The following is a 27682-nucleotide window of genomic DNA, read 5'->3' as shown; positions in this document are numbered from 1 at the left end:
CATACTTTCTTGCACAGTTTTGGGTGATGCAACTAACTTAGAAAAAAATCAAGAATATTTGGGCAAAGAGCAGGTAATCCACTTCATAGCATGAGAAAAGAAAGAGGGCTCTCTTTGTACTGTTTTCTCAGCTTGAGTTACAACAGGAAGAATGTACCATGAAATCTAGGCACTGTTTTTACTCTTTCTCTGCCTTTTTCTTTCCTCTCATTCTCTCTTTCTTTTCTTGGCAACCATCACCCCAGGGCTCTCCCCTATTCATTTATACCTCTCTTTCCTCTATTTACCTCCTACTGTACCTCCCTCTTCAGATTCCATTCCCTTGCAACTATCCCTCTTTGCCAACACAAACATGGCTGCTTGGTCAGCTGGAGTGGCAGCCAACTGTTTATTTGCAAGGAAATGGAGAGGGGTGGTAATGCCTTAATACTTGAATGGCTGACCAAGGCACCCATTTAAGCATGGAGAAACATAGTCTCGAACAAATGAATGATTACTGTGGGAGTGGGCACACGCAGAATCATACTTTTCTAGGTAGCGCTTTAAAAAGACTTTGCAACACTATTTTTAAGTCACAGCGGCAGGTAGATGTTGAGTGACACTTCAGCTTTCAGTGGTATGTGGTCAAGGTTTAAATTCACTGTTTATCCAAAGGAAAAAGTGGTTGTGCATTTTCCTTTGAAATAAAACTGCTTAATTTCAACCAGATGTCAAATGGCTGTCAAATGTGTCAACCATGTGCCAAATTCACACGCAAATCACACTTTTAAAGGCAGTTACTCATGCAGTTAAAGGCAGTTATTCCATCCACTGTTGGCCAGAGGTTTTTCCTCTCCATAGCATCCCTCTCCTGACATACTACTGCATATTAGCATAAGGGGACATTTAATATTCGGATCTTTATTTTGATCTGATGCCTATTAACCAATCTTCTTACCTCTTCCTTGCGGTCATCACGTTGGATGAGCCAGGTAACAGTAGCTTGCGGAGAGCGAGGTACACACTCCAAAAAGGTGCTGTTGTTCTCCGTCCCATACACCACCCTGTCTTCTGTCGCATCAAGGTCTTCTGGTTAAAAGATAGATTATTTGAAGGATTATGAAAGAATGAATATAAGGACAGTCAATCTGAATGCAATGCAAAGTAAAGGAGTATAGGATGCTATTGACAGACACCTACTGTTTTCATAATGTGTACGTACATTAAGCATCCATCGGCAGAAATGCTATCCTGTCATTGTCAGACTAATTACCAAATGTTTATCAGTCTGGAATATCTCAGTTCTTTTTTCAAGGGATGTTATCAGTGGGCACTGAACAATGTCTGTTAGATGCACACATGCAACCAATCAGAGCAACGAAACATGGCCTACAACCAATCACAGCAACGAAGCTATGTAGCGCTGAGCGGCACATGCAAATTGTTGCATGTTCCATTTTGAAGCAGAAAAATTAAATAGCGGCTGTTTCACAAACTTCTGAAGTTACAGTACAATAAAATGTGCTTCTGAAAACATTTGACGTGACAAAAAAGCAATACAGTAACAGAATATAAATTCACACAAGTATTTGATCAGCTAGCGATGCCAAGTTTGACAGTTTTACAGTTTGATCGGAGCTACATGAGCCTGGTGTGCTAACTGGAGAACTGTCAGTAACGATATTCAAGCATTTCGCTCCCCTGTTAGTAATCGTCTTAAACCCGCCCCACACGAAATAAACGGTTGTTATTGGTCCGCCAAAGGGCCTGGTCATATGTAAACCTGTTTTAAGGTGATAGGAGCCATATGTATCTGCTAGAGCAAATGAAACATGAGCTTGGCAGACTTGTATGTTAGCGAAGTGCGGTGCAACAATAATTTCATTTTTCTGCGGCTTGGCGGCATATTCGTGTATTTCAGTTAGGAAGAAATTATTTGTAACATACATCATCAGCATGTCTCGTGAGTCAAAGGACTTACTTTACTGATTGAGTGGGAGAATTCTCTGGCCATAATTTGCCCCCAAAAGTAAAGCTATCCCCAGCTTTTAGTCCTGGATCAAGCAGCTCTGAGCAGCCGCCACATCTTTCCATGGACATTATATGGCAAATTGCCGCAGGCGGTTTGCTGCTGCTTGGCCTGTTTTCAGTGAAACTCCTCTTGAGTAACACATTGAACGATGTGCATGTGAGACATACTATACTCTGGGTTAAGTTACTGTGGTTACTGTACTAAGCTAAGCTAGCTGGCTGCTGTCTCTTCCCTTCATATTTAGCTTACAGACAATATAGAGTGACATTGCTCTTCTCATCTTACTCTCTGCAAGAAAGCAAAAAGCATATTTCTCAAAATGTCAAATACTACCTATAATGTATTGTACACAAATCTGCAACCTCAATTTCAAACCTCAGAATATACGGTTGGTGGCAGCCTGATATTATGGTGATTTGGAAGTTACAGAGTTTGTAAAGTCACAGTTAGTAAACCAGGCACTATCTTTGGCTTGCTAATAGTTCAGTTGTCATGCTAGTACACATTTAGAATAAATCTCTAACAAATAGAGAACATCATTGTTAGGAGGATATTTCAATCTTTGCAAAGAAAGCACATGCCTCTGGGAGTTTTATTAAAACAACAACTTGACACCTTGGCACAAAGAGACCTTGTAAATTGTGGGTTCATCCAAAGGCCTTGAAGGAGACATATTTCATCACCTCAGCACCATGCCTACACTCAGGTGAGCAAACACACATCCAACACATGCACACATCCTTTCTTCTGTGCCTCCTCACAGCCTTATTTTTCTTCCTGTCTTCACAAATTTGCTTACCCTCACCTCCAATTTGACTTTCTTCTCCATTTTCTGCAACTAATTTGTCTTTCTACTCTATGTTTTTATGTTTGTTCTCACTCTTCATATACCCACTGATGACTTTAGATAACCTCAGTTTGAGCTCATATATCAATCTCTCAGCTCTTTTTCTCCCTCTCCCTCTCCCTCTCTGGAACCAAAGGTTTGTGACTTAAGCCCCTTTTACACATGCACTGCAAACCTGCAATTTACTAGACTTTACCTAGATGAGCTGTGTGTGAGAACGCAGGTGTCTGAATCAGTTGGACTGAACTGAACTGGACTTTAACCTGTCAGCTCCCTAGCACTATGTCTGTGTATTGTTTGTTTGAGTCCATGTGTGAATAGCGTAGGTCAAAAGCGAGAGAATGTCCGGAGAATGCAAAGTGAGCAAGATAATTTGTTTATTATCAATTTATGAACCGGCATGTAATACAGACAATCACCAAGCGTTCATTTGTGACAAATTATGAATGAGATCGGGTTGGGACTGGGAGATCTAAATGCCCCATAGTCACAAAGTCAACAAGATGTACGTTCTGGTGCGAAATAAATACAAGGTTGGGTTCTACATGCACTGGATGTGTAGTGCGTAAACAGACATGACAACCTGCATTTTCTGTCTAATATACTGTACAACATCTGTCTCCCACAGCTTGGGTAAACTGCCCGACTTGTACAAATCTGACTTCTCACATAAACAATCTTTGGCCTTTATCCCAAGAAAGAGGCACAAAGACATACACTGACCATTACAGACACAAACACAGGTTGGCGCATGTCCAGCAGCATCTTCCCCTGGACCTCAGGTGTTTACAGACTCACGGACAGTATACACAACAGTGGAGTCCTCTTCCTATGCACAGCTAAATAGTTTAGAGTGAGGGAGAGCACCACCCTTGTAGGACCATACAAGAAGTAGCTGATGCTTATCAGTGTCCTGGAAGTATGTGGAAAAACTTTGCTCACAGATACAAGAAAGTTGAGAACATGACCTTTAAAACCAGGACAATGAGCACTTATAAAAGGGTGAGGAAAAATATGCTTTACTTTGTGATATTAATGAGCTCTCTATGAAGAGTGTCAGTTATCAGCTGAAAGGGTATTTGGAAGTACTTAGTTAAATGTTTATTTGAATCTCCTATGCATGGTCATCATTCAGCTTTCCCTTTCCTTTCTCAGTTTTCTTTTCCACTTCTAAATGGTGGAGCAGATGGAACCTCCTAACCTGAACCTTCTCAGCATTGATACAACCACCCTTTGAAACAGTCTGACCACTTGCATCTTTAAATGTGTTTGTGATGTTAATGGAATAGTTCAATATTTTGGGAAATTAACTCATTCACTTTTTTGCCAAGTTAGATGAGAAGATCAATACCAAACTCATATCTTTTTGGTGAATATGAAATTACAGCCAGCAGCCACTTAGCTTAGCTTAGCGGAAAGACTGGAAGCAGATGGTAAACAGCTAGCCTGGCTCTATTTAATGGTAATAAATTCTTCCCATTAGCACCATTTTAAAGCTCACTATTTAAAAGGTTATACATCCATCCAAATATCCAAAGTGTAAAAAGGAAACGCGGTTTAATGAGAAATGATTACTTGGCCAGACGCTGTCACTTCCTGGACCTGGGAACCTCCCAGTAACGACACACTCCAGAAAGTCACTGCACCTACACTAATGGTCCTGCATAATGAACAAAGAAAGAACACAAGAAAGCTTTAAATAAGTGTAAACTTACCACTCAGATTCTGATCCACACACTGCAGCACAGGGTTTCCATGCCTGATGTCCTGTCTGCGGTAGCGGCGTTTGCTGTTTGGCATGAATCGTGCGCACAATGAGCCATCCCAGGCACAGTAAGGGTCTCTGGCCAGACAGCACTCAGCGCAGGCTTTGCCATAAGTCTCACAGCGATGCAGCTTCACCTGTGCCACACCTGCAGGAGAGCCCACATACAGGGCTTGCTGTTTGAAATCATGAGAGAAGAAAAAAGTAAAGGGTAAATGGACTTGTACTTATATAGCACCTTTCTAGTCTTCTGACTCCTCAAGGCGCTTTCACACTACTTGTCACATTTACCCATTCACACAGATGGCAGTAGACATCTACATATCATCTAATCTAACCATTCACACCACATTTACAAACCCATGCGCAGCACGAGGAGCAATTTGGGGTTCAGTGTGTTGGACACTTTGATATGCGGACCGGGGGAGCTGGGGATTGAACTGCCAATCTCTTGAATGGAAGACAACCCACTCTCTCACTGAGCCACAGCCGCCCCAAAAGGACTTAAGGCATGATGTTGGTAAAACAGTTGAGCATTAAAATAAGTAATTGCAGTCATAACTTACCCTTTTCACTGATATGTCTATGGATGTAATTGGAGTTGGCACCTGCAATGATGAAAATAATTGACCTCAGGAATTTTACACTGTGTGAAAAGGCTTACAATAAGACAAACAACAAATTCAAGAATAGAGTTATTCTTTAAGAATGAGGAGAACAAATATGATATGAAATTATTTTAATACGTCCTTGTGCTCCCTTATATGTTCACTACAAAGAGGGTTTAAGGGACAAAGTGAAAGAAATGTTATCTATGATGATGAATGACCACTTCATTAATATGTTTTTTTAAAAACAATTGGGGAAGAAGTAGAGAACAGACAGAATTAGGAAAAGACCTGAGGTAATACAACTTACTTTGAAGACTTGTAGCTCCTCCAGTGTGACCTCCTCTGTCTCCAGGCTGTTTCCACTGTGAAGGGCAATGACCTTCAATACTGTGCCAACATCTGAAAGACACAAACACATATTATAAGTGACCGGGTGACAGAACAGGAACATCTATATGTCACAAATTCATCCTACCACAATAATACAATCTCCCCACAGAGCTGTATTATGTAAGCTTCATATTTACCATTCAAACTCATATTACCTGTGCCGATAAACATGACATCATACTGCCCATCCTCTGCCTCAACCCGGTCCACCACGATTTGTTTCAGCTTGTAAGGAATGTTTGCCTTTACAAGCACAGGCTGGCGCAGAGCAGGATACACCGTCCGCCACATCAACGGGTGGCTCCGTGCAAACTGCAGTACTGAATCAGGGAAGTCCTTTGTGCTGCCAAACTCTCGGCCTGGCTGGTTGGTGATTTTACTAGGGCACTAGAAAGGTAGAGGGAGAAATGAGAAATGTGAAGAAACAAAGGTAAAGTTAAAGTCTGGCCATTTTCTACTATGACTTTTTCTTCTGCCCTTGAAAAAAGCTTCAAAAGGTTTTGCAACATTGAAACTCAGTTTTGAAGGCTTGCATAATATTTTGAAAGTCTGAAAAAAAAAATCTCTAAGTTAACAGGATATCTGCTGAAGATTTTATTTGATTTCCATGCCTGCCACAGGCACTGCTCAGAGGCAGCCAGACAGCAGAGAGAACCATGCCTCCTGTTTGTCAGAGTTGTTTGTTTCAGAGTTTCAGACCAGGGCTGTGAGACAGCGCTGCCTGAAATCATGTGACTCACAAGCTGGCAGCTATGTGGGCAGATCTCTGAAAAGTGAGTGTGTATCCTCAGCTCTGAATGAAAAGTCTGCAATGTTACTGCAAATGTTCGCCCTTGGAAAGTTTCAACATTTCAAAACTTTCCCCCCCAATTTACTGTTTGTGGACCAATTTTCAGATCACCATTTTACAGTTTCAAACCTGGAAAACAAACTCAATACACCAGGAGAACAGTGAGAAATGTTTTAAAGAAACACTGTAAAAGAGAGCTGTAGTTGTGAGGAAGAAAAACTCAGATACAAAATAATGTTTCCAGAGATTAGATTTTTTTCAGTTAATCAAGTTATGTAAGCCTTCAGCAATTTCATCTCACGAAACACTTTCTTTATTAGATTTCAAGTTTTCAAACATTGAGTTTTAACTTTTTGAAGATTTTTTTAAATATTTATTAAAGCCTTTTCAAAGAACCATCATTAGCAGCTTTATTGCCCAAAAACCTTGGATGAAAGTTCCAAACCACAGTTATGTGTTTGGAGGCAGCTATATAGAGGCAGGGTTTGTTGCTAGTTAAAATCCTTCTATTTGTGTCAGTATATGGGAAAACCTATGTGCTGGTACTTTGGCTGACACCACTCAAAAATTAAGAGGGTTGAACATTGTTCAAATAAATGAATGGACTTGAACTATGACTATTGGGTCTGCTCCTTCTGATCAGCAGTTCTCTGCAGAGAAGCCAAAATGTTTGCAGCTTTGTTCAATAAAGATCAACAGCAGGGATGGAGAGAGGGGGGCTCACTTCATCTTTACAGAGCTCCTGCCCAGGGTCAAAAGATTACAATTTAGGCTTATTTGGCCAAAGGACACAAAAAAGACCAATATGCTTTTAGGGTCGATTTCAAGAGTGTCGCCATAGAAATAAACTGGGGAGCTGCAGAATCAGATAAGCTGTTCTCTAGTGAATCCTTATTAATTCACTCAAGCTTTGAAATACTTAATATAATAATAACCTGTTACAGACACATGATCATTTCATCAAGGGAGAAGTAGGGGTGTCAGAGAGATGTGGCGCAGTGGACTGACTAAAATGAAAACATATGTCAAACTCATGAGCTGAAAAATATCATAAATTAAGGCTGAGAAAGGGGTAGAATTTAACTCAGATCGAGAGAGCAGTAAGTCATTTGACCACTTAATATTTGTATAAATCTAGTTGCATGATATTGCTATTCCAGACTGTACTTCCATATGGCAACAAATATTGTTACTCCAGCTTATCACAACAGAAAGGGATCCCCACAATAGCCCTGTAATGGTCTGGATTCAATTTCAGAGGGGGGATCTAAACTGGGCTGAGACGCTTGACTAAAATCTTCACAAACTATTGATGTATAATGGTAAGCTCCTCTGAGTATGGTTTACTAAATGCCGTCAATCACAAGATATTATTGCAGAATGTGTGGAATGTGTAGGTCCAAGCTCAATTCTTGAACACGCTGACTGCTTCCAAAAAATTTATGTATTTCTTTGCAAGAAGTAGTGTATGAATTGTGATGTTTGTATAGAACTCAAAATGTTATCCAAGCCATAGACTGTATGAAATATGTTCGTAGTCTCCATGACATCACCCATATGTTTCAGAAGAGCCAAATGAAGCTCGAAGTGGGCAGCTCCCTGTGGTTCCAGCTGTTGCCATCTTGGCAGTGCCTGACACAGTGTAACTTCTGGCTAATCTAAAAAAGGGCAAGGAAGCCTACAGTTTATGCTAGTCACCAGTGATGGCATCCATCTGTCACTCAAAGTGGAAAGCCCTTAATTATGCAGAATTTTAAGCTTTAAAATAATCTAAATGGATGAGTTATACCAACGTTCACTCTGTACAGTAGTCATGAACATGGAAATTAGCTATAGAGACCAATGGGGGGGTTTATGGGAATTGACTCACTTTTGTAGCCAGCCTCAAGTGGCCGATCAAGAAACTGCAGTTTTTGGCTCTTTCGGTTGGCTTAATTTTTCAGCCCTATAGCTTGCTGCTTATATAATGTCAAAGTATACTGTATGCTAAAACCAAGATTATTGTTATTTTTATACAAAAACAAGTTTTTGTACTTTCCTTTTTAAAACTGAGGGGACTTTCTCTGACATGTTTTTATAAAAGATTTCCTCAGAATTCATAGGCCTACTTGTGCAGCTTGATATGTGACTACCGAGCCAGACCAGAAGTACATTTGTTTTACATAGACAAGGTTGAGATTCTGTCCACGGAAATGAAACCGGAAACGAAAGTGTCAAGTAGAAATATTTACATTGTCTTCATGTACACGGGACATATTTTATATACACATCTGTACACATTCTTTTGCAACTTCAATCTGACTGTCAAAAGACCATTCACTGTCTCTTTGCTGCGAGCCGCTCCGTGTCACAGTGAAAATAGGCGAGACCTATATTCTCCAGCCGTCACGCAGCCAAGCCGCGAGGGCTCAGACGGTCTAACCTGTTAAAATGGGTGCCTAAGGGGCAGCTGGTGGCACAGTGGTTAGAGCAGTTGCCCAATGTAAAGAGGCTGAAGGTCCTTGAGACAGCAGCCCTGGGTTCGACTCTGACCTGCGGCCCTTTGCTGCATGTCTCCCCCTCTCTCTCTCCTCCAATTTCCTGTCTTTCCTATATAATAAAGGCTTGAAAACTGCCCAAAAATGATCTATCAAAAAAGAATTGGTGCCAAAATAAAGGGCAACAGATTTAGTGACACACACATGCTGCTAACACGTACAGTCAGGCTAGGTCGTCCTTGTTACAAACTGCTCACTGAACTACTCCCCATCTCTTTGCAGAGCATGTGAAACTTAAACTTGAACATTTTCAAAATCTCTCGTCTAAAAACTTTGCTGCAGCAAGTCAACTGCTTTTGATTTTGAACTGAGAGCCAAGTAATGATTAATGAAACTGAGACGAGGTGAGCATATTTGGCAGAAATCTATTCACGCCCATTATTATTGTGTATGAGACTGTTTTTGGATTTACAGTATGTGTAACACACATTGTGTAAACCCTTTTGTATTGCATTTGGGAAATTGCTCCATTATAAAAAACAGACTCAGCAGAGGAGGGTGAGATTAGATGATTAGGTTCACATCCTAGAAAATTACCTTTCTCATTTCTATATCAGCTCTAGTTCTGGTTTCAATCTTCTGTAATTGTTTAATGTAAAACGCAAACACAACATAATGAATTATTTGTAACACTATAATACTGCCTACAATTTACAGTGTAATTTTTGTTGTATGGATCAGGTAACAATTCAACTCTCTGGCTACTGGTACTTAAATGTAGGTGCAATGGAAGGAAACAGCAGTGTGGGGGAGAATGGATTATATATTGTTGACAGTGAACAAAAGCGTCTGATTTAATTAATTACATATTAATTACATAGACTACAGCGATTGATTTAAAGCATATTTAAGCAAACATCTTAAGCATATATGCTATAAAGTAGCACTTTGAATCTTGAAACTGTCAGGCAGTGCAGGCAGAAGACAGCAAAATATGCAGATGATGCTCTGATTATTGAGGAGACAGCATAACACTGCCATGAAAAACAGGCCGTGAAATCAATCCAAGAGAAACACCCAGGTAAATGAAACACTGTATGGATCATCAAGGATCATATCATTCTGGTAGCAATGCCAAACTTGATATTTATGTATAAAACGTGAGGTTTCTATGATGAAAATAGATGTCAGTGTGGACTGAGGCAGGCAGACAAAGTTATGTCCAGGTAGGATTACCATTAAAGCTCTGGGAAATCTGCAATCTCGATCTATCCCATCATTCCCTCTATTACAAAATGAGTTCTGACACGTTTAAACAATGTACAGTAATGTTTAAATCCAAGATAAATATCTAGGTAGGAATCTACCAAATCCTTCTCATATGAATGGAACTTTTATTTTCCATTCCTGGTTTTGACAGCTGAGTGAGGAGACATGGTGTATATTACACCGTTTAAGATCAAATCTGTTACAATAAAAAGTCAAAAAACGCTGCTGTCTGTCTAGTGCAAACCACTCTTCATCAGATGAGTTCTGATGAATATTTAAATGAGGAAGCAGAAGAAAACAACTACCACCCTGTATCTTCTCACTCTACTCTCTTTCCCATCTGTGCCTCTTCATCAGCTTACCCCAAGTCATCACCTTTTTCCTTGTTTCCTCTCTTCCTTCATTTCCTCTCTCTCTCTTTTATACTCCGTTTGAGTCAAATGCATTCCTGTTAATCAGAGAGTCAGTGAAGTGAAACCACAGAGGTGTCCACTCTGTTCTCCCATTATTCATATCCCTTCTGCCTCCGACTCTGGTAATGAGGTGGAATTACGGGGGCCACGTGATCATGTGTATGTCTGTTGCCTTACACGCGTGTGTTTGTGTGTATAACAAGTCTGAATTACAGTGATGTGGTTGAGAGAACCTGACAGAGCCCCGCTGAGAGTCAGGATGTAGACCAGGAGAGGGTTCTGTACAGTGTAGAGTCACCACAGCTGCACTACCACATACTGTATAGTAGTTTACTTTACTGTTATGGAAACTTTCTACGCCTCATTTTGAATGTTTTTATCACCTTACTAACTTACTCTTTTCCCATCTCAGTTCTATCACACAGGAAGCCTGAGTTAACAACTTCTGCTAAGAAATACATCTGTACACAACTATTTACAGTAGCGACTGTAAATATGTTTTGGGAAATATGCAGTGCCATGGCTGACAAATGAATCCTAGTCACTGGACTTAACTATTGTGGGAAGTACAGTCCTACAATAAAATATAATAAAGGTGGATACCTATATTTTTTGTTGAAACCATATTAGAGTGTAGTTGGAAGGGTGTGGTGCTGCTGTTATGTTTTAAAGTGAGTGTGGCTCTCCCTATTAGTTACAAAAAAAGCATTGCAATGTTTGAAAATGAATCCACTGATCAACTTGTCACAGTCAGTCAGATATAATTCCTCTATCTTTATGTTTTTTCAGGTACAGCATTTTCAGAAATAATGACTTTTAGTGTTTAATTCCATGTCTGTGATGTTCAAATCATGTTCTTGTCTTTAATCAGTTCCAAAAAAAGAAATCAGATAATCAATACTGTTGACATACTGTAGTTAACCAGCTTGTTTATAGGACTCAGTTCAGCAGAGGCTAGAAAAAAAATGTTAAACTGTGAGTCATCGGCATATAAATGATAGGCTATCACGTCCTGAATATTGTTGTTAAGCAGAAACATTATAGACAATATTGTAGTCAAGGTAAGTACGGTATGGTTAAGGTACAGTTAAGGTTGGACAAACAAAACATTTGTGTAAATTTAGGGTTAGGTGATTTACTACTACTATACAAGAATCACTCACCACGCCGGGTCTTGGATAAGGGACCCTGCCTTCGTAGGCCCCTGATTGGTAGTCTGGACCTTCTTTATGGGCAAAGGGTCCGTTGAAGGCTTCTCTGATGTCAGCCATACGGTAAACACACACCGCAAAACCCTGGAACACATTACTGTGGAGGAGAGAGGGGAGACTTATCATTGAATATCCACCAATAACTCTATTATTTGGATTAAATATTTAACAAAAAAATGTGAAGATTCAGTAACATTTGAAAGAAACAGTAACTTTTAAGAAATGGTTGAAAAGGCAAAAATGAAGTTACTCGTTTCTATTTTTAAAGTACTTGGATCCAAGGTGGTTTTAAAATCTAACAATATCTTGAGTAGCAAACCAAGCTGAACACCCAGCGTCGCTGATGGCTGATTGGTTTTTCTTTAAGTATGTGATAGTGGAAAAGCTACAACTTAACAAATTATATATATCCAATTATCTCTTACAAACCTCAATGTAGGTAATACTGTATGAGGGAGAATATAAGGCAGAATAGTTCAAGTGTAAACACATATAAAGATCCATGGTTATATACCTGATGGTGCTAAAGATTGCATACACGTCTGGGTTCCTCTCATCCTTGGTCCTCAGCAGGAAAACGTCCTCTGTTTAATATAAAAATGTACATGTTACATTCTGTGTAATGTGTGGATTTGTACCCTTATGCATTTTTTGGAAGAATGTACATTAAAAAATCTGTGTAGATAGTCTGTGTGTGCATATGTACGTGAAATGCTGTTGTATGTGTTCAGGGTCAAAAATAGAACCTCGTTCAAAAAAGGGTTTGTGTTTATCTCACCCAATTGGTTGAAGTGTGTGTCGATGCCGTGCGGTCCTGGTACAGAGCAAACCAGTCTGGCTTTGATAAAGGTACTCCACTTGTTCACCAGCACTCTCTGGCCTCCCACATCATTCTGGCAAAATGACAGTTCACACAATCTATAAAACACAGCTGCATATTCATTTCCAAATACACCTTGTCATGCGTTTGGCTCTGTACTCAGGCACACTGGATCTGGAATGAAACACTGTGGTTAAAGCAGCTGTGTTGGAAGTGGGTGAAACAGGACTAGTAACGGTATTCTGGGGACCTATTATGCTCATTTTTAGGTTCATACTTATATTTGGGGTTTCTATTAGAACATGATTACATACTTCAATGTTAAAAAAAACACTTTATTTTTCTCATACTGCCCATGGCTGCTTCACCCTCTGTCTGAAACGCTCTGTTAGAGAGCCTGTCCCTTTAAGTCATCCTCCCGAAAAAGTCTACTCTGACTAATCATCTCTTCTGGGGATTCTCTGTAACAGAGTAGGGCGGCACTTTCTACCACCAAAAAAAACAAACAAAAAAAAAAACATTAAATAAACTAAACAACTTAAACAACTAACCGGACATGTTCCAGCAGGAATGTGATCCCAAACTGGAGAGACGTTAAGAGTGCTATCCATCTTGGGCACAGATTAACATCAACCCAAGCCAAGAGTAGAAGAAACCGTCAGAAATCTGAGGTTTTTGCTCACAGGGATTTCTTTTACATATGTTGAGCTCATTATTTGAAGCCTTGGCCACATTCACATCCGACATTGTAACATTATATATAAGATAGAAAATAGGGAAAAGTATAATAGTTCACCTTTAAAGACAACGCAATCAAGGATTTCTTTTTTGACTTATGACCTCTATTCAACTATCTCATTTCACTGTTGAACCCCAGACTGAAGGCAAAAATCCCCAGAAATAAGCAATGAAATGAACACGATTCCTAAATTTGGTTGGACTGTGTATATAAAGGGAGGATGAGAGTACAGCTCTTGTGTCTTTCCAGATAATAAATGTATAGGGACTCACAATATATATGTGAGTGTATGTATGTGTGTCCTTCACTGTCTTTTTTGTGTATATGTGTGTTAGTGTGTGTGTGTGTGTGTGTGTGTGTGTGTGTGTGTGTGTGTGTGTGTGTGTGTGTGTGTGTGTGTGTGTGTGTGTGTGTGTGTGTATGTGTGTGTGTGTGTGTGTGTGTGTGTATGTGTGTTAGTGTGTGTGTGTGTGTGTGTGTGTGTGTGTGTGTGTGTGTGTGTGTGTGTGTGTGTGTGTGTGTGTGTATGTGTGTGTGTGTGTGTGTGTGTGTGTGCGTGTGCGTGTGGGTATGCATGTGTGTGTGTGTGTGTGTGTGTGTGCGTGTGTGTGTGTGCGTGTGCGTGTGTGTGTGAGAGTGAGATGAGGATCAGCGGTGATAATTGGCTTCTTGGCAAGAAGCACCGCAGGGGAAAAGATGACAACTGATTCGCCTGAGGGTGGAAAAGAGGGCTGAAGAGTAAAATACTAGAATTTGTGTATGCAGAGAGAGAAACGGAGACAGATGGAGAGAAAAAGGAATAGGACTGATGGAGATGACGATGACAAAGAAAGTTATAATTTGAAGTTTTCTGTTTGATTTTGCCAGATAACTTTGTGCCAACTTTTCTGGCCCTGTCGAAGAGTCTCTAATGAAATCCTGCAGCTGTTTGTGTGTGTTGCGTGTATTCTTCTATGCATATTTATAATTGCGTATGGGGCGTACAGTACACATATGGTTTTCTAAGATAAATCAATGCGTGAAAGAATGTGAGAGCATGCAGAGCACATGGGGATCACAGTTGGCCAATTTGACAGCTGTGTGGGTTTTGGAAGGAGAAAGAATTTATATGATTCGGGATATTATGATGCTTTCACGGTCCTTCTTTTCCGCGAACAGGGTTTGGAACTTTCACAATGGCAGGAGAGGCCACGTAGAAAAATCATCAATAGCTCACTTTTATTCTGTATGGGCGATGTCGTATAACCATCTTCTAGTGGTCTTCAGGGGGGCGTGTGAATCTATACATCAGACTGAAAAGCCTGGCGTAGACTCAAAATTTAAGACCCACAACGGATCCTCCAGAAGACACTAAAGCCGAAAAATGACTCCAGACTCTCCCAGATCACAACCTCTTCCTCAAGTGAAACACCCCTGCAGATGTCTCATTCTCGGGTCTGGTTATTTCTATAAGGAAGTGCATTGTCTAGCTCACCTGGCCATCTGGCTTCACTCATCCCTACCTGCCAACAGATCATCACTCAATCTTTTCTTTGTACATCTGTATTAAACTGGGGTCTGTGGATTATCTTGAAAATTGTTTCTGGGGAGACAGCTTTCTGTTGAGTTTTTTATGTCATTTTTCGAATGCTTGAAAAAATCCACCTCGACTGGAATGAATTGAAAGCACTCAAGACTCAGTGATAGATATCTCAAAACCTTACATGGCTAGATACCAGTTACCTGTTTCCGCCTAAATAGAGATGTCATCATGTAGCCTACTGTGGCAAAAAAATTAATTTGTACACGTAAAGAGTTGATGAAGTATCTCACCGCACACACTCGGCCGACACGTGTGTGTATGGCCCCCTCCCTGTCCCCTGCCTCTGTGGCCTTCTCAGTGAAGAAGAAATACACTTTATCGTTGTCTCTGTCGTCGTTGTCTGGGATGAGGTGGGCAGCAATAAACTTAGGATCTGCAGAGGAGGATGGAAGAGTGGAAGGAGAGATGTGAACATAAGAGAGTAATCCATTTTTTAAAAACAGACACCATCACAATGATCGGTCTTTCTGGAAGTAGCAGATCCCATCTTACTACTAAAATGTGCCATATTTATAACAGACCCTGTTGCTTTCTGAGACAAACAATATGCTCTCCTCACTCCCATTGCTATCATTGTCTTTACTCCTTTCACAAAAGAAACTCGTTCAGTTTATGGATTAAAGGGGAAGTCAGGTGGTGTTGTATAATGACCAACATAGTGAAAAAGAAACACAGGACTTTCACGCAGGAGACCGCTGATTGTGTCCTGTGTGAAACGGAAAGTCACTGTTGACTGAAGTTAACCAATGTAACTACGTTAGTATGTAACTGCATCACAGACATAACTTTGTCACGTAAATGTGTCTAAGTAGTTTTGTTGCCTAAACCTAACCATGTTGTTCAGTTTAACAATATAAGTCACATCTTTAAAACAGTGACCGCGTCACAACATTAAATAGAAGGGTCATATATGTTGGTTTGGTAATTATATATTTAGAGTAAAGTCCATTCAGACACAAAATAAATGCACCAAACGTGAATGGTTTAATTAAATATTAAACTGTTGCCTGGCAAAATCCTCAATTTCTGATCGGCTGCCAAGAGTTCACTTAAATTTTGAGCAAAGTATATTACACAAGCATGCTTTGGCTTTAGCTTCTTTATCGATTAACACTGGTAAAACCTGATTTGAACTTTTTCAAATGAGTTTAAAAATTGATTGGACAAACTATAATAATGAAAATACTGGCATACAAGGTGTCCTGATATTGAAAATAATACTGGTTTAATTTACTGGTTTAATACATTTCTGTATCGAATGTAACAAGTTGGTAAATGAGTGAAACAGTACCGTGGAGAAGTTTCTGGTCAGTCTCTGTCCTCATAGTGGAGCGACCTCCCATACTCCTGAAGATCACAGAGTCTCTTCCCAGGAAATCTGCCGTCAGTCCTGTATACAACTCCCCACCTATAGAAGCAGGGACGGAGTGGTGGAAGATGGAGAATAAGTTTAACAGAGAGGTAGGGGAGGAGAAGAATTGGAAGGGAAAGGAGCAAACCTAAAGAAACAGCAGTAATAAAGGAAAAAAATTGGGGGAAAATAAAAATGTTTGGCACAGAAGAACAATAAGGAAATCATGGGTGACAGAGAAAGAATTTGCGGTTTAGGCAAACAAGGAAAGGGAAGGAAATCATACAAATCCAATATAGAACACACCGGGAGAGTAATGTGAAACCCAAACTCAAAACACAGTTCGTTCAGTACATCCTCCACTGAGACCATAAGCATGGAGTTTAAATTTCAACAACTCAGAAAATTGATTTTCCTGCAACCTTTCCTGGGGAACACTCAGATAATGAACCTTGGAAAAACCTTTAGCAGCGAGGATTATAGGCCATTAGACAAGACTATTTGGAGACAGAAATCACTACAACACCGGTCCGATAAAGAAGAATTATGAGACATAGTTTTTCAGAAAAAAGTCTGTTTCAAACAAAACAAACGTTTTTATTTTCCCAGCATAGTGACCAATGTAGAAATGAAATCCGAACACGGACAGTGATATCATTGGTGTAGATTCATTCTTATCTTATCTTGTTTGGCTACAAAATTGGTATTAGAAACACATCTTTCTTTACCTGACAAACGCAAACACGCATACAGTCAACTCCAACTTATGTTCGTCGAGCAAATATTAACAGACACACAGATACAGTGTTGACAGGGCCTGTTGAGTTTTGTGTGTTTTGGGAGAAGATCCTGAAACTGAGAAGAGGCAAACAGTATTGGGTTGATAGCTGATGACTTTCATCATCTTTTACCGTTAAATTCTTGGCAAATCTTTCTGTCTCCGTCGACCAATGTAGGTCTACTATCGGTTTTCTCATTATTTAGGTATTATTTTACAGGTCAGTTTCAAGGCTGGTGTACTTGGCTGTTATGTAGCATGGGCCAATAATAACCCTTTTGCTTTTTATCCCTGATGTGGAAAATCCATAGAGAGGTCAGTGGTCACGGTCAAATACAGAAACAGACAACTTGAATATGGCTGTCAGTCAGTTTCAGAGACAGGAGCTTAAATTCCAGCTGTCTGGTTATCCACACAACCCTGCTGGCCAATTGTAGGCCTGTGGATCTGCTGCGTCAGCGGTTTCCACTTTCATTTTATGTTGAAAGTGACATTTAAACTGGTTAAGGTGAACAAACTCTTCTCTCCCAGCATGTACAATAAAGAATCTCCTTTGATCTGTCAGTCTTCCTACAATTAACTTTTGCAAGCCTAATGGCATTTTTCAACAGCTTCATGTGTGCTGTTCTGTACCAATGAGTCATGGGCCTCTGCTGAGGTCCAAACTAATACTACTTGAGTATTTGGCCTTAAGTTCAAGATTTCATTTCCCATACGCTACTTTGTGGGATAAATTCTGATGCACAAAGCACCCAGCTGCATTCGCACACACACATCTCGTGCCTCAGCAGCTCCCAGGATTGTCTCACTGGTATTCATCAGCATTATTTTACAAAGTACTGTACATACCTTAATGACATTTACAGAGAAACACCCAGAGCTACTTCACCTACTGTACTGTAGTCAGCACAGGTCCAGAAGGTGAATGTGTGTATATGTGTAGTTGCTTTTCTTAAGGTTATGATTTCTAGTTGTTAAAAACAAAGTACTTGAGATAAAGAATACCATATACACAAAGACCAGGGTTAATTTTACAGATTTGCCACAGAAGGTCATTGTGTGAAATTTGTATTTTGTTATTAAAGATTTTGTGCAATGAGATAGGGCTACAGTACAACATCCACTTTGTTGGATCTTATATCCTCAGCTTTCTCTCTTTTGTAATTTTTGCCTTTATTTTGACAGTAGACAGCGAAGAGGCAGACAGAAAACAAGAGGAAGTGAAAGGGTATGACATGCAAGAGAAGTTGTTAAGTGGACAAAACAACATAGACATACCACTGAATGTACTAGCGAACGGGAGGCTGGGGTCATGTGGAACCTTCCCTCGTCCATTCTCCACATTTGTAGGGTCCATGGTGAACACATGCTGTGAAAGAAAAAGACACATTAAATACTATAAGTCAGTATTCCAGCATGCAGTCTCGAAGACAGAATGCATCACAACTGTTTGATAGCTGTTTTCATTTTCAGTCTATGTTTCAGATTTATTTGTCCTTCCACTGAACTCTGCATCTGTCTGAGAACTAAGGCGCTGTCTGAGAAACAAGGAAATGCAGGATCAGTGTAGTTGCCAGAGTTCAGAAAAAGTTTCCCACATGGCTCCCAGTGCAGATCAACCCTGAGAGCTGAACTGTATATTGGGAGCCAGCAGTGTAACAAAGGAAAATAAAGTACATAAGACTGTTATGAAAAAAAAAAAAAAATAGACTTAAAATCCAAACTTTATCAAGAGAAAAATAATTGTTCATATGAGAACAGATTTCGTGACCCCAAAGTCATAATCCATGACATTTACATACAAAAATGTCTCCACACTATCTTGCCAACTTGACAGACTCAGTACCAAATTCATGAAACCTTTTTCACTTGCTGGGAGGAGTGCCATGTTTTAGTTTGTGGGAAAAAGATTGTCTCGCACAGGAAGTAATGAGATTTGTGTTTTCAACAGCAGCTAAAATAGACTGTTTGGGAAAACAGGACAACTGAGCGGCCAGAATGATCGATCAAAACCGAAAATTCAAGTAAAGTTCCAGAGGAAATATCGTCCCAATAAAAACGTCGTACTATAAGCAGGATTTTATGGCTCACCATTTAGAATCAAACTGCAGGCATATCCTTTCCACTCCATCAGTGAAGAAGTAAGGAAGCAATTAAAATAACAGAGTGGTCCTTTATTCGTCACTCACCAGCTAGTCAAGTTCACCTGACGAACACTGGCCACATCCTTGGATTGTGTCATGCCATGTCAAAACAGGGTCACTGTGGACAAAAGACCTTTTGTGTTTAGCCTTTCTGCTCTCGCTTCGACGACATCAGTGCGCCAGGCTGCTGGGTGTGATCAATGCGAGTCCAAATTTACTCGACTTTCCAGGATGAAAAGGGGGAATGGAAGGCGACAGGACCCACACTAAGACGTCCTCTTTGATTTTATATTACTGATTTAAGTGTCCTTACAGTGAACTGTGTGTGTGTGTGTGTGTGTGTGTGTGTGACTCTGTTCCTGTGATAGACAATGGAGTATTGTTACTGGGAGGGTGAGTCTTCCAATGAACGGAGATCACAGGGGATATGATGACATTGAACTCAGCAGGATAAAAATAATGTACAAAGCAAAGAGGACATTGCGCCCACCCACACACATTAAGTTCTGTACGTGCACCAACACACTCACTCATGTTGAGCAACATGGACACGGCAAATTGTCGCACCAAAAGATTATATATAAACTGGAATATCCAACACGTCCCAGCAATTAAGGAGAGGCAGTTCATTTCTTATTTGATCCACATGTAGCTTTTTGAATGTCTGTAAAAAGGACTCTGTTTATTATTTATTCATTCATTTCAAAACTGGAAATCCACCATGGGAAAAAAAGCGGCACTTCCTGACAAATCCTATGCTGGTAGCGAATGAAGGCTTTTGTGCAAACACTATTCTTACCTGAACTATGAAAATCTCAAAATTGACTTATATAAATTTGGAAATGTGTTGTTTGTTCGTTTTGACGCCCAGTGAACCGTTATCCCTTATTTCTTCTTCCATCGATCTCATCACTTTCATCCTCCCTCTATCATGATTTCCGCTCTGATTTCTATCTGTTTTCTGCTCGCCATCTCATTCTCTGCCAAGGTTATTTAGTTCACCCGTTAGTCATCCTTATTCTTTCATCACCTCTTTGTTCTTTTGTTACATAAGTTAACTTCACTGTATCTCTGTATTACCTATCTCAGTGTGTGTGTACATGTGATGTTAGTCTGCACTTGTGCGCTTCTGTACCCAATTTGTCACTGCACACTATCACATTTTATATGTATAAGAGACTGTGCATTTTTTAGGTTGTTTGTGTGTGTGTGTGTGTGTGTGTGTGTGTGTGTGTGTGTGTGTGTGTCCCTGTGTGCGTGCATTTGTCTGTGTTATCTCATTATGATCCAGAGGAATGGCGCAGCTGCCTGCACTGCTGATTAGACTGTCAGAGTCACTTAGGCCAAACTCTGCCAAGATAAATACACACAAGTGCTGCAATACAGAGGGAGAGAGAGAGAGAGAGAGAGAGAGAGAGAGAGATAGAGAGAGAGAGAGAGAGAGAGAGAGAGAGAGAGAGAGAGAGAGAGAGAGAGAGAGAGAGAGAGAGAGAGAGAGAGAGAGAGAGAGAGAGAGAGAGAGAGAGAGAGAGAGAGAGAGAGAGAGAGAGAGAGAGAGATCCAGGCCACTTTGTACTATGCCAAGCAAAATACATCAGGACCCCTACTACAAAACCATTTGGACAAGTGACTACTAACACACATACATGCACATTTGTATCATTTAACTTGTGAGAAAATTAATTTACTTTTTTTATTCATTAGCATACACACTATCCATTTTATAACCTTACCATTGTCCAGAATCAATACCTAACGCTGACTACAATCTTAATCTTAAATCAGCTGCCTTAAAGTGATATGACATGATGAAGCACACTTTTCCTCTTACAATGAAAGAACTGGACTTTATTAGCCATGAAATGCACCCATGCTCAATTTCCTACACACAGGAGTTTTCCTGCTGCAGCCTTACATGGTCACAGTCTCGCATTGCCACACTGTGTCAGCCCTGGAGTATGGTCTGGCTGCACGAGTTAACCATCGGAGATAGAGGAAAAAAATGTTCTTAATTGTTTGTATTTCTTTAAACCATTCACAATCGTCTTGGGTGGTACTAACAGCTAAAATACATGGGAAATGGACATGCTGTGTCACGTACGTGCGATGCAGCAGGGTTTTATACTTGCTACACATGTGGTTGCTGCCAGCTTCACTGTGTGCACATTGGGTTTTGCTAAGTAATAATGCAGCTGATTATGGAGGGTTTTGAAAGCGGAGGCTTTATCATCTGAATGAATGAACTGTATTGTATCAACCTCGGGATCATGGCTACACATTGATTTGATTTATTTATTTTGATTTGAAATGTCCAAACTATCACATCTGTGGATCTGCTGCCTCACATGGCCTCTGGTACAATGTGGTGTTTATTTGAATCGTTTATTAAAAAAAGAATGTACACTTTTTTTACACAGAGAGAAAAATATAGATGAGCCACATAATAATAGAGTTAAGCTTTGTGGCATGTGCGTGACGCCCACCAGACTTGTTCTAGTATGACCACTAGCTTATGACGTTATGTAACAGTGTCAGCAAACTTTTCACGACTCTTCTCTAGTTCTGCTGTCACACTAGTAATTCTCATTTTTGAACACATTGGCCATTTGGCTCAGCAATGTTACATAGTCTATTTAAAAATGCAAAACCAATTCAGCCTAAAATATACAAAAAGCTGTTAAACGGTAATTTACTTTTTTTTTCTCATATCAGTTCCTAAGAAACATAAAGCTTCTTCCCAGATTTTGCAACAACGCTTAGTTAAATAGGAAGGTATCCACATATGGCAATTCCTCCACAGACGGTAGCCTTAATGAACCAACAGCCACGAGACTAGACTTGCTTTGTCTCTTCGCTCTTGCTAGAACTAGAACTACAACCAAGTTATAGTCGGGAGAGAAACCAAGAATGTACCTTTAATGCCAAGTCATAAAACTCCTAGAAAACACTTAACATGACAGATTATGGCATACATAATTCATCCACCCTGTTAGATGTCATTAAGCTGAAGTGCAGTTACATGTAACATCTTGCATCTTGTATTTTGTTTTGACTGAGGTGGCACCTTTAATTTTTCTTAATTGTCCGTCTTTGTACATCAAGAAACGAATAATATAGGGCATGTAGGAGTGACAGAAGGGAGAAAAATGAGACCGTCAGTTATAATCATACCATACCACCCAGCCACAAAACAGCATCTTTCCGAATGCTTCTCTAGCTTTCCAATCTCTCTTCCTCTGTCTTACTGAGCCAGTCTCTAATCTTCGTCTTCATCTCCCTCCTGCTTGTCCTCCCTTGCTGTTAATGATTTGATGAAGTAGAGGTCAATGTTACAGGACTGTATGAAGTTCTGCAAATATGAAACAAGGCTGCCCTTTCAGATTTTAATTTACATTTTTGAATCAGCTCACTCTAGTAGATGCATGGGACGCTTGCTCTTTTATTAAATCATGGTTTTCATTCTTCTCCTATGAAAGAAAGGGAAAAACAGAAAAGTAAGGAAAAGACAGAGATAGAAGTAGAGACAGAGGGAGAGTCTGAGTGGGACAGGACAAGAGCAAGTTATGGTAATAATCACAGAAACCTATTATATCAAATAGCAAGGTCTAAAAGGAGCAATGATACAGAAAAGACAGACGCTTTAACACAAGCATTTATTCATCTGAAGTTTGGAGGGCTTTGATCCAAAGGCAACATATATGGGAAAAATAAATGGATGATTTATAAGCAATTAATTTTTTATCATGCTTTTAAGTCAGCTTTTTATTCACCTTAATGCTGCAATATTGGCTCTGCTGAAGAACTTTCCCCTCCAAAGAACTTAAAAAGTTTAAAAGTGTCCAATTCAGGGTGAGAGGACGTGAGTTAGACAGCAAGTTACATTCTGAGAGCCACAAAGCAGAAATGTGAAGTCAAAGTGGGCTTTTAATGAAAACTGGAGCATCTGAACAGCCTAAGTCAAAGTAGCTCTTTTGAGTAAGCGAAGCCAGACGGATCTATATCGTGTGTGTGTGTGTGTGTGTGTATATGTGTGTGTGTTCTGTCAATTGCTGTAAATCAAATCCGATTTATTTATATAGCACCTTTCATACATATAAAAGTGCTTACATTAAAATACATAATAACATAAATAACTCACTGCTTCCCTGTGTGTGTGTGTGTGTGTGTGTGTGTGTGTGTGTGTGTGTGTGTGTGTGTGTGTGTGTGTGTGTGTGTGTGTGTGTGGTGTGTTTGTGTGTTTCAATCTATTTGTCTTTCTACACATTTGCCTTCATACTTGACTGTGCATGTCTTTCATTGTGTTTGTGTGTGTTTCTGTCTGCATATTTATATGTTCAAGCTTGAGTCATATGTTTTGCTTGACTGGGTGTGTGTATTCATGTTTGTGTGCACGCGTGGGGTCTAGTTCTCTGTATGTCGTCACTGTAATATGTGGTTTATTTTCACATCTATGACACTGCTCAGGCAGCTGTGTCACTCACCGTGGGGCACTCCTGTGTGTGTGTGTGTGTGTGTGTGTGTGTGTGTGTGTGTGTGTGTGTGTGTGTGTGTGTGTGTGTGTGTGTGTGTGTGTGTGTGTGTGTGTGTGTGTGTGTGTGTGTGTGTGTGTTGGATAAAAACACGAGTGAGGCAGAAACACAGACTCAAGACACAGATTAAACATTTGATCCATACTGTAACATCTGTTCAATAAACTCAACACTCTGTAATCTGTTTTACGATTGGCCAACTAAAACTCAGTCGTATTGCACAACAATGTCAAATAGTTTAGGTGATTCTGAAATGTTGTACAAAACCAACCTCCAAGAAATATGAAAATTACTGACACATTTCTCAACATGACTGAATGTCAACTGGTTGGAATATTAGAATATTGCCAAATGCATTACTTTGTTTTCATCTCTGAATGAAAGCATGAAATACAGTTAAGATTAGCTGAAATTAAAAAACAACAGCTCCAAGATGAATATGTTTTTCCAAAACATTGGCAAACCGTAAGAGAGCCTATTTCTTAACTTCAACACAATTGAGGTAAATGACCCTAATTCACATTGTTCCTCTTGCTACGTTCATAAGTTTTGCATGAAGTCTGTGTGACAGACGGCAAGTCAAATGAACATGTGTCTGTCTGCCCCTTACTGAGATGAAACACCTAGAAGGTCAAAGGTAATCCCACCCAGAGTCTGGTCCGAGGGGTCGTGGCCTTGGTTCCCTGGAGAGGTCAGACTACCAGATGGGTGTGTGTTCTCCACCAGTTAACGATTGGTTAAATAAATGGACAGGCTCCCTGTGGTGTCGTCCATTCACACAGACACTCACACACAAGCAGGATTACAACTGGTGTCTTAACATCAGTCAGTACAGCTGAGGTGGTCTGAGTTTTAACACACATACAGCTGACACAACCTGGGAGTCATTTTGTGCGCACCTGCAGACGCACAGATAGACAGAACACTATCTTTCTATCATAAACACAAACACACGTTCCCTGGAGAAGATACAACGAATGCAGCAATGTTGAGAAAGAGAGCCGCACTGCCTTCCCCATTATCAACAACAGAAGGTTTTTCCACACTTATGACTTAAACTCCTTTAATTATGAAGTTTATGAGTGGCTTGAAATCGTGCATGTGGAGCTTGTCTTGATAGATTCGACTCATGTCTGTGAGCATAACATAAGCGTTAAGTTACTGCTGATGAAAACTCAACACTTCCTGATTTAGCTGCTTCAAAAAACAAACTAACTGGGGACTCTACCCACGGACCTTGGAGTCGACACCATTACCTTTTGCCAGACAACAGTGGCACAAAGATCTCGAGGCAGGAACACCAGAACAAAAACAAAACACATTACCAACAGTATAAAGTAACATACATAACACAAGGTTCACTCTCAGTGGTTTCTGTGACTTGAGCAATACTTATATGATGTTTAAAACGACCAAAAGTGGACAAAATGGACAAAATACACAGAGTTACCAAAGAGGGATAGCCCTGAAAGTCATGACACTTAAAACACGTCTTCAAGCAAAGTCGAGTGGAGTCGAGTTGAGTTGAGCAGAGCCGAGCCGGAACCATGCTGTTGCAAAATGCCCTTATTCTAGTATTTCCACTGAAGACCTCAAGTAAAAGTATTAAAACGTCTCCACATTACACTTCAATCTGAAATTGTTTTGCGCTTGGTTAGCTGACTGACTGCAACATAACGCAAATCCACATATACGCACTGATTGGTTGTTCTGCTCCCAGCAGGTCTGAGGATTTACGAGACCGTCCTTCCCCATGAAAAAAAACTCTTAAGTCTGTTTGTAGAAGCAGCTTATTACGACCAATATTTATGATTATTGTTAGGCAGTGAACTCCGGTGGCTGTAGTAAGTATGACAGGAGCAAAGAAGGAAGTATGGGGACATAGTATAAAGAGCGCAGAGGTCCGCACATAGGGCGGAGACCATGATGGATGGTTGGCTCAAATATACACACCTGTTCATGCCCCGTATGATACCAAAAGTCAACTTTGAAATATTCTAATTTACACGCATAAATGAAGTTACACATGTAACTAGGTTAGGTTTATTCCCTTAAGCTTACCATGCTACAGCTATTTCAAAAGGTTATTTAAAAATGCAACTGTTACATTTAGGTATCAGGATATGTTGATTTGCTGTCACCAGTAAGGGTGCTAAGAAAAGAAATGCTCCTGTGGGTCATATTAGAGGGTAGGAAAAGCAAAAACAGGTGACCTACTTTTCAGAACATGGCTGCTCTGTTCTTTAGCCCACCATCCTTCAAGGATTCCACAGACTTATTTTTGTTTTACTTGTTCTCAACCATGCAGACCACTGTATATTGTTCCTGGGATTAAAGTTATTCAGCATGAGCCGAGGAAGACGTGCCCTGTTGTTCATCATGTGCAATAAAACCTGTAGTCCAAAAACCACACTGGGGATGACAGATTGAGAGGAAGGTAGAAAATGGCACCAAGGAGAGCACACACACTGACAAGCAAATAAATCTACAAGAAAAAGAAATGCTGTAATTTGCCTTCTGTACTTTACGTGCACACACACACACACATACACACACACACAATCTTTCCATGAAAGGGTTGGCACTCTCCCACCCCAATGTCTCATTTCCCTCTTTGCTCGTTGCCAACATCCAGCTTTCCTCTCTCCTTATGCCCGGTTTGACCTCCTCCTGCTGAGCCAGGCAGGGCGGCACACTGGGCTGTGATCTGGTGGACCGCCTTGAAACAGCAAGCTGCAAGTCTTTCTTAATAGCTCCATTCATTGATTCTTGCCTTTCAAATGTCTCCAAGTGCGAGACTCTGCAGAGGGTCCCACAGAGCTAAGTGGCTGTGTAGAGAGCCAGTCTGTGCGGTTGAAAAGATGTATAGAGGGTCCGACGCTGAGGCTGAGTAGCCCTACAGAGCAGAGCTGCCTGCTGAGGCTTAACCTTGAACCCGGGGGATCTCCGCTCAAAGGGCAGTCTGAGCTGTGTTTTGGCTCCAACCATATTTGTTCCATTACCCTGGTTTCCTCCCCAGGATAGAGGCAACGCATTGATTTCTTATCATATCATATGAACAGTACTTTATATTCTTATGAGTATTATGATACAGTGGCATCCTGTCTCAATGCTGCAATGATAACAGACATTTCTTTACTGCTTGTTCATACTGGGAACTAGTTAGACAACAGTTGCTTGTAACTTCATGTAGTATTTTATCAACTTTGGATGAGTTTCACTTTAGTCAGCATCATATATATATATTTGATTTAAACATATAACTAGGCTAATCATAAAAACATAACTACAAGTGTTTGTGGTGGTGGTCTAGCCCTGAAGTACATGCCATGTGCAAGGTTTTTTCTTTCTTTTCCACGTAAACCGTATGTCTCTGTGTAAGGTAAAATCATTTCTTGCAATGCTGACCCCATAGAAAGTGATCATCAAAGACCCTTTTAGACTGGTTATGCATAGTGTTTCTTCCGGTCTGCACATTTTCTACGTAATCCAGTCTCCCAGCTTTCAGAAATCCCCCAATAAAACATAAATCCACAGAGGCAGCCCCTTCTCGCAATCACAAGTTGACTTACACTTACACAATTCAAAACCAAAGGCCAGAGAGACAATGCAAGTGACTAGCAAGTGAATATTACTGGAGCATTTAGAAGCCAAAAAGCCAAATATGTTTTTCTCAGGAGTTGGTGGAGGCCAAATCAGAGCTCAAATGAGAGTGAATATTGAACTTACTTTCATCAGGTGGACGGAGACATTATCATACTGTCAGTTGAGATTTATATCCATCACTGCTAAAGGCAGTTTATGACTGATAATGCAGATCAAGTAGCCATAACAGTGGAAAAAGTCTTCCTGAGGAGTTGCACAGTAATAAAACTTGACTTATGGTCAGTTGATATCAAAGTAAACTATTGGCTACACAATGCATAAAAAGTGAATACAAGTTACAGTTTCCAAA

The 27682-nt window shown here is 40.2% G+C and overlaps 1 protein-coding gene across 1 annotated transcript in view; it reads right to left on the bottom strand.

The window, feature by feature from the left end:
• The window catches only part of sema3bl (sema domain, immunoglobulin domain (Ig), short basic domain, secreted, (semaphorin) 3bl), a 70794-nt gene that overhangs the window by 3954 nt on the left and 39158 nt on the right, over nt 1-27682 (bottom strand). Inside the window, exons 5-15 of the mRNA XM_083919619.1 lie at nt 18333-18423; nt 16217-16333; nt 15156-15298; nt 12563-12677; nt 12299-12368; nt 11737-11881; nt 5780-6011; nt 5542-5633; nt 5190-5231; nt 4574-4799; nt 938-1068 (exon numbers count right to left, since the gene is read on the bottom strand). Of these exons, the coding sequence (XP_083775745.1) occupies nt 938-1068; nt 4574-4799; nt 5190-5231; nt 5542-5633; nt 5780-6011; nt 11737-11881; nt 12299-12368; nt 12563-12677; nt 15156-15298; nt 16217-16333; nt 18333-18423 (1404 nt within the window). The remainder of the gene's footprint in view (nt 1-937; nt 1069-4573; nt 4800-5189; nt 5232-5541; nt 5634-5779; nt 6012-11736; nt 11882-12298; nt 12369-12562; nt 12678-15155; nt 15299-16216; nt 16334-18332; nt 18424-27682) is intronic.

The sequence above is a fragment of the Echiichthys vipera genome (genome assembly GCF_963691815.1).
Source record: "Echiichthys vipera genome assembly, chromosome: 9".
In the NCBI taxonomy this organism is placed as follows: Eukaryota; Metazoa; Chordata; class Actinopteri; order Perciformes; family Trachinidae; genus Echiichthys; species Echiichthys vipera.
Note: the sequence above shows the minus strand (reverse complement) of the source record. Positions and strands in the feature narration are given on the sequence as shown.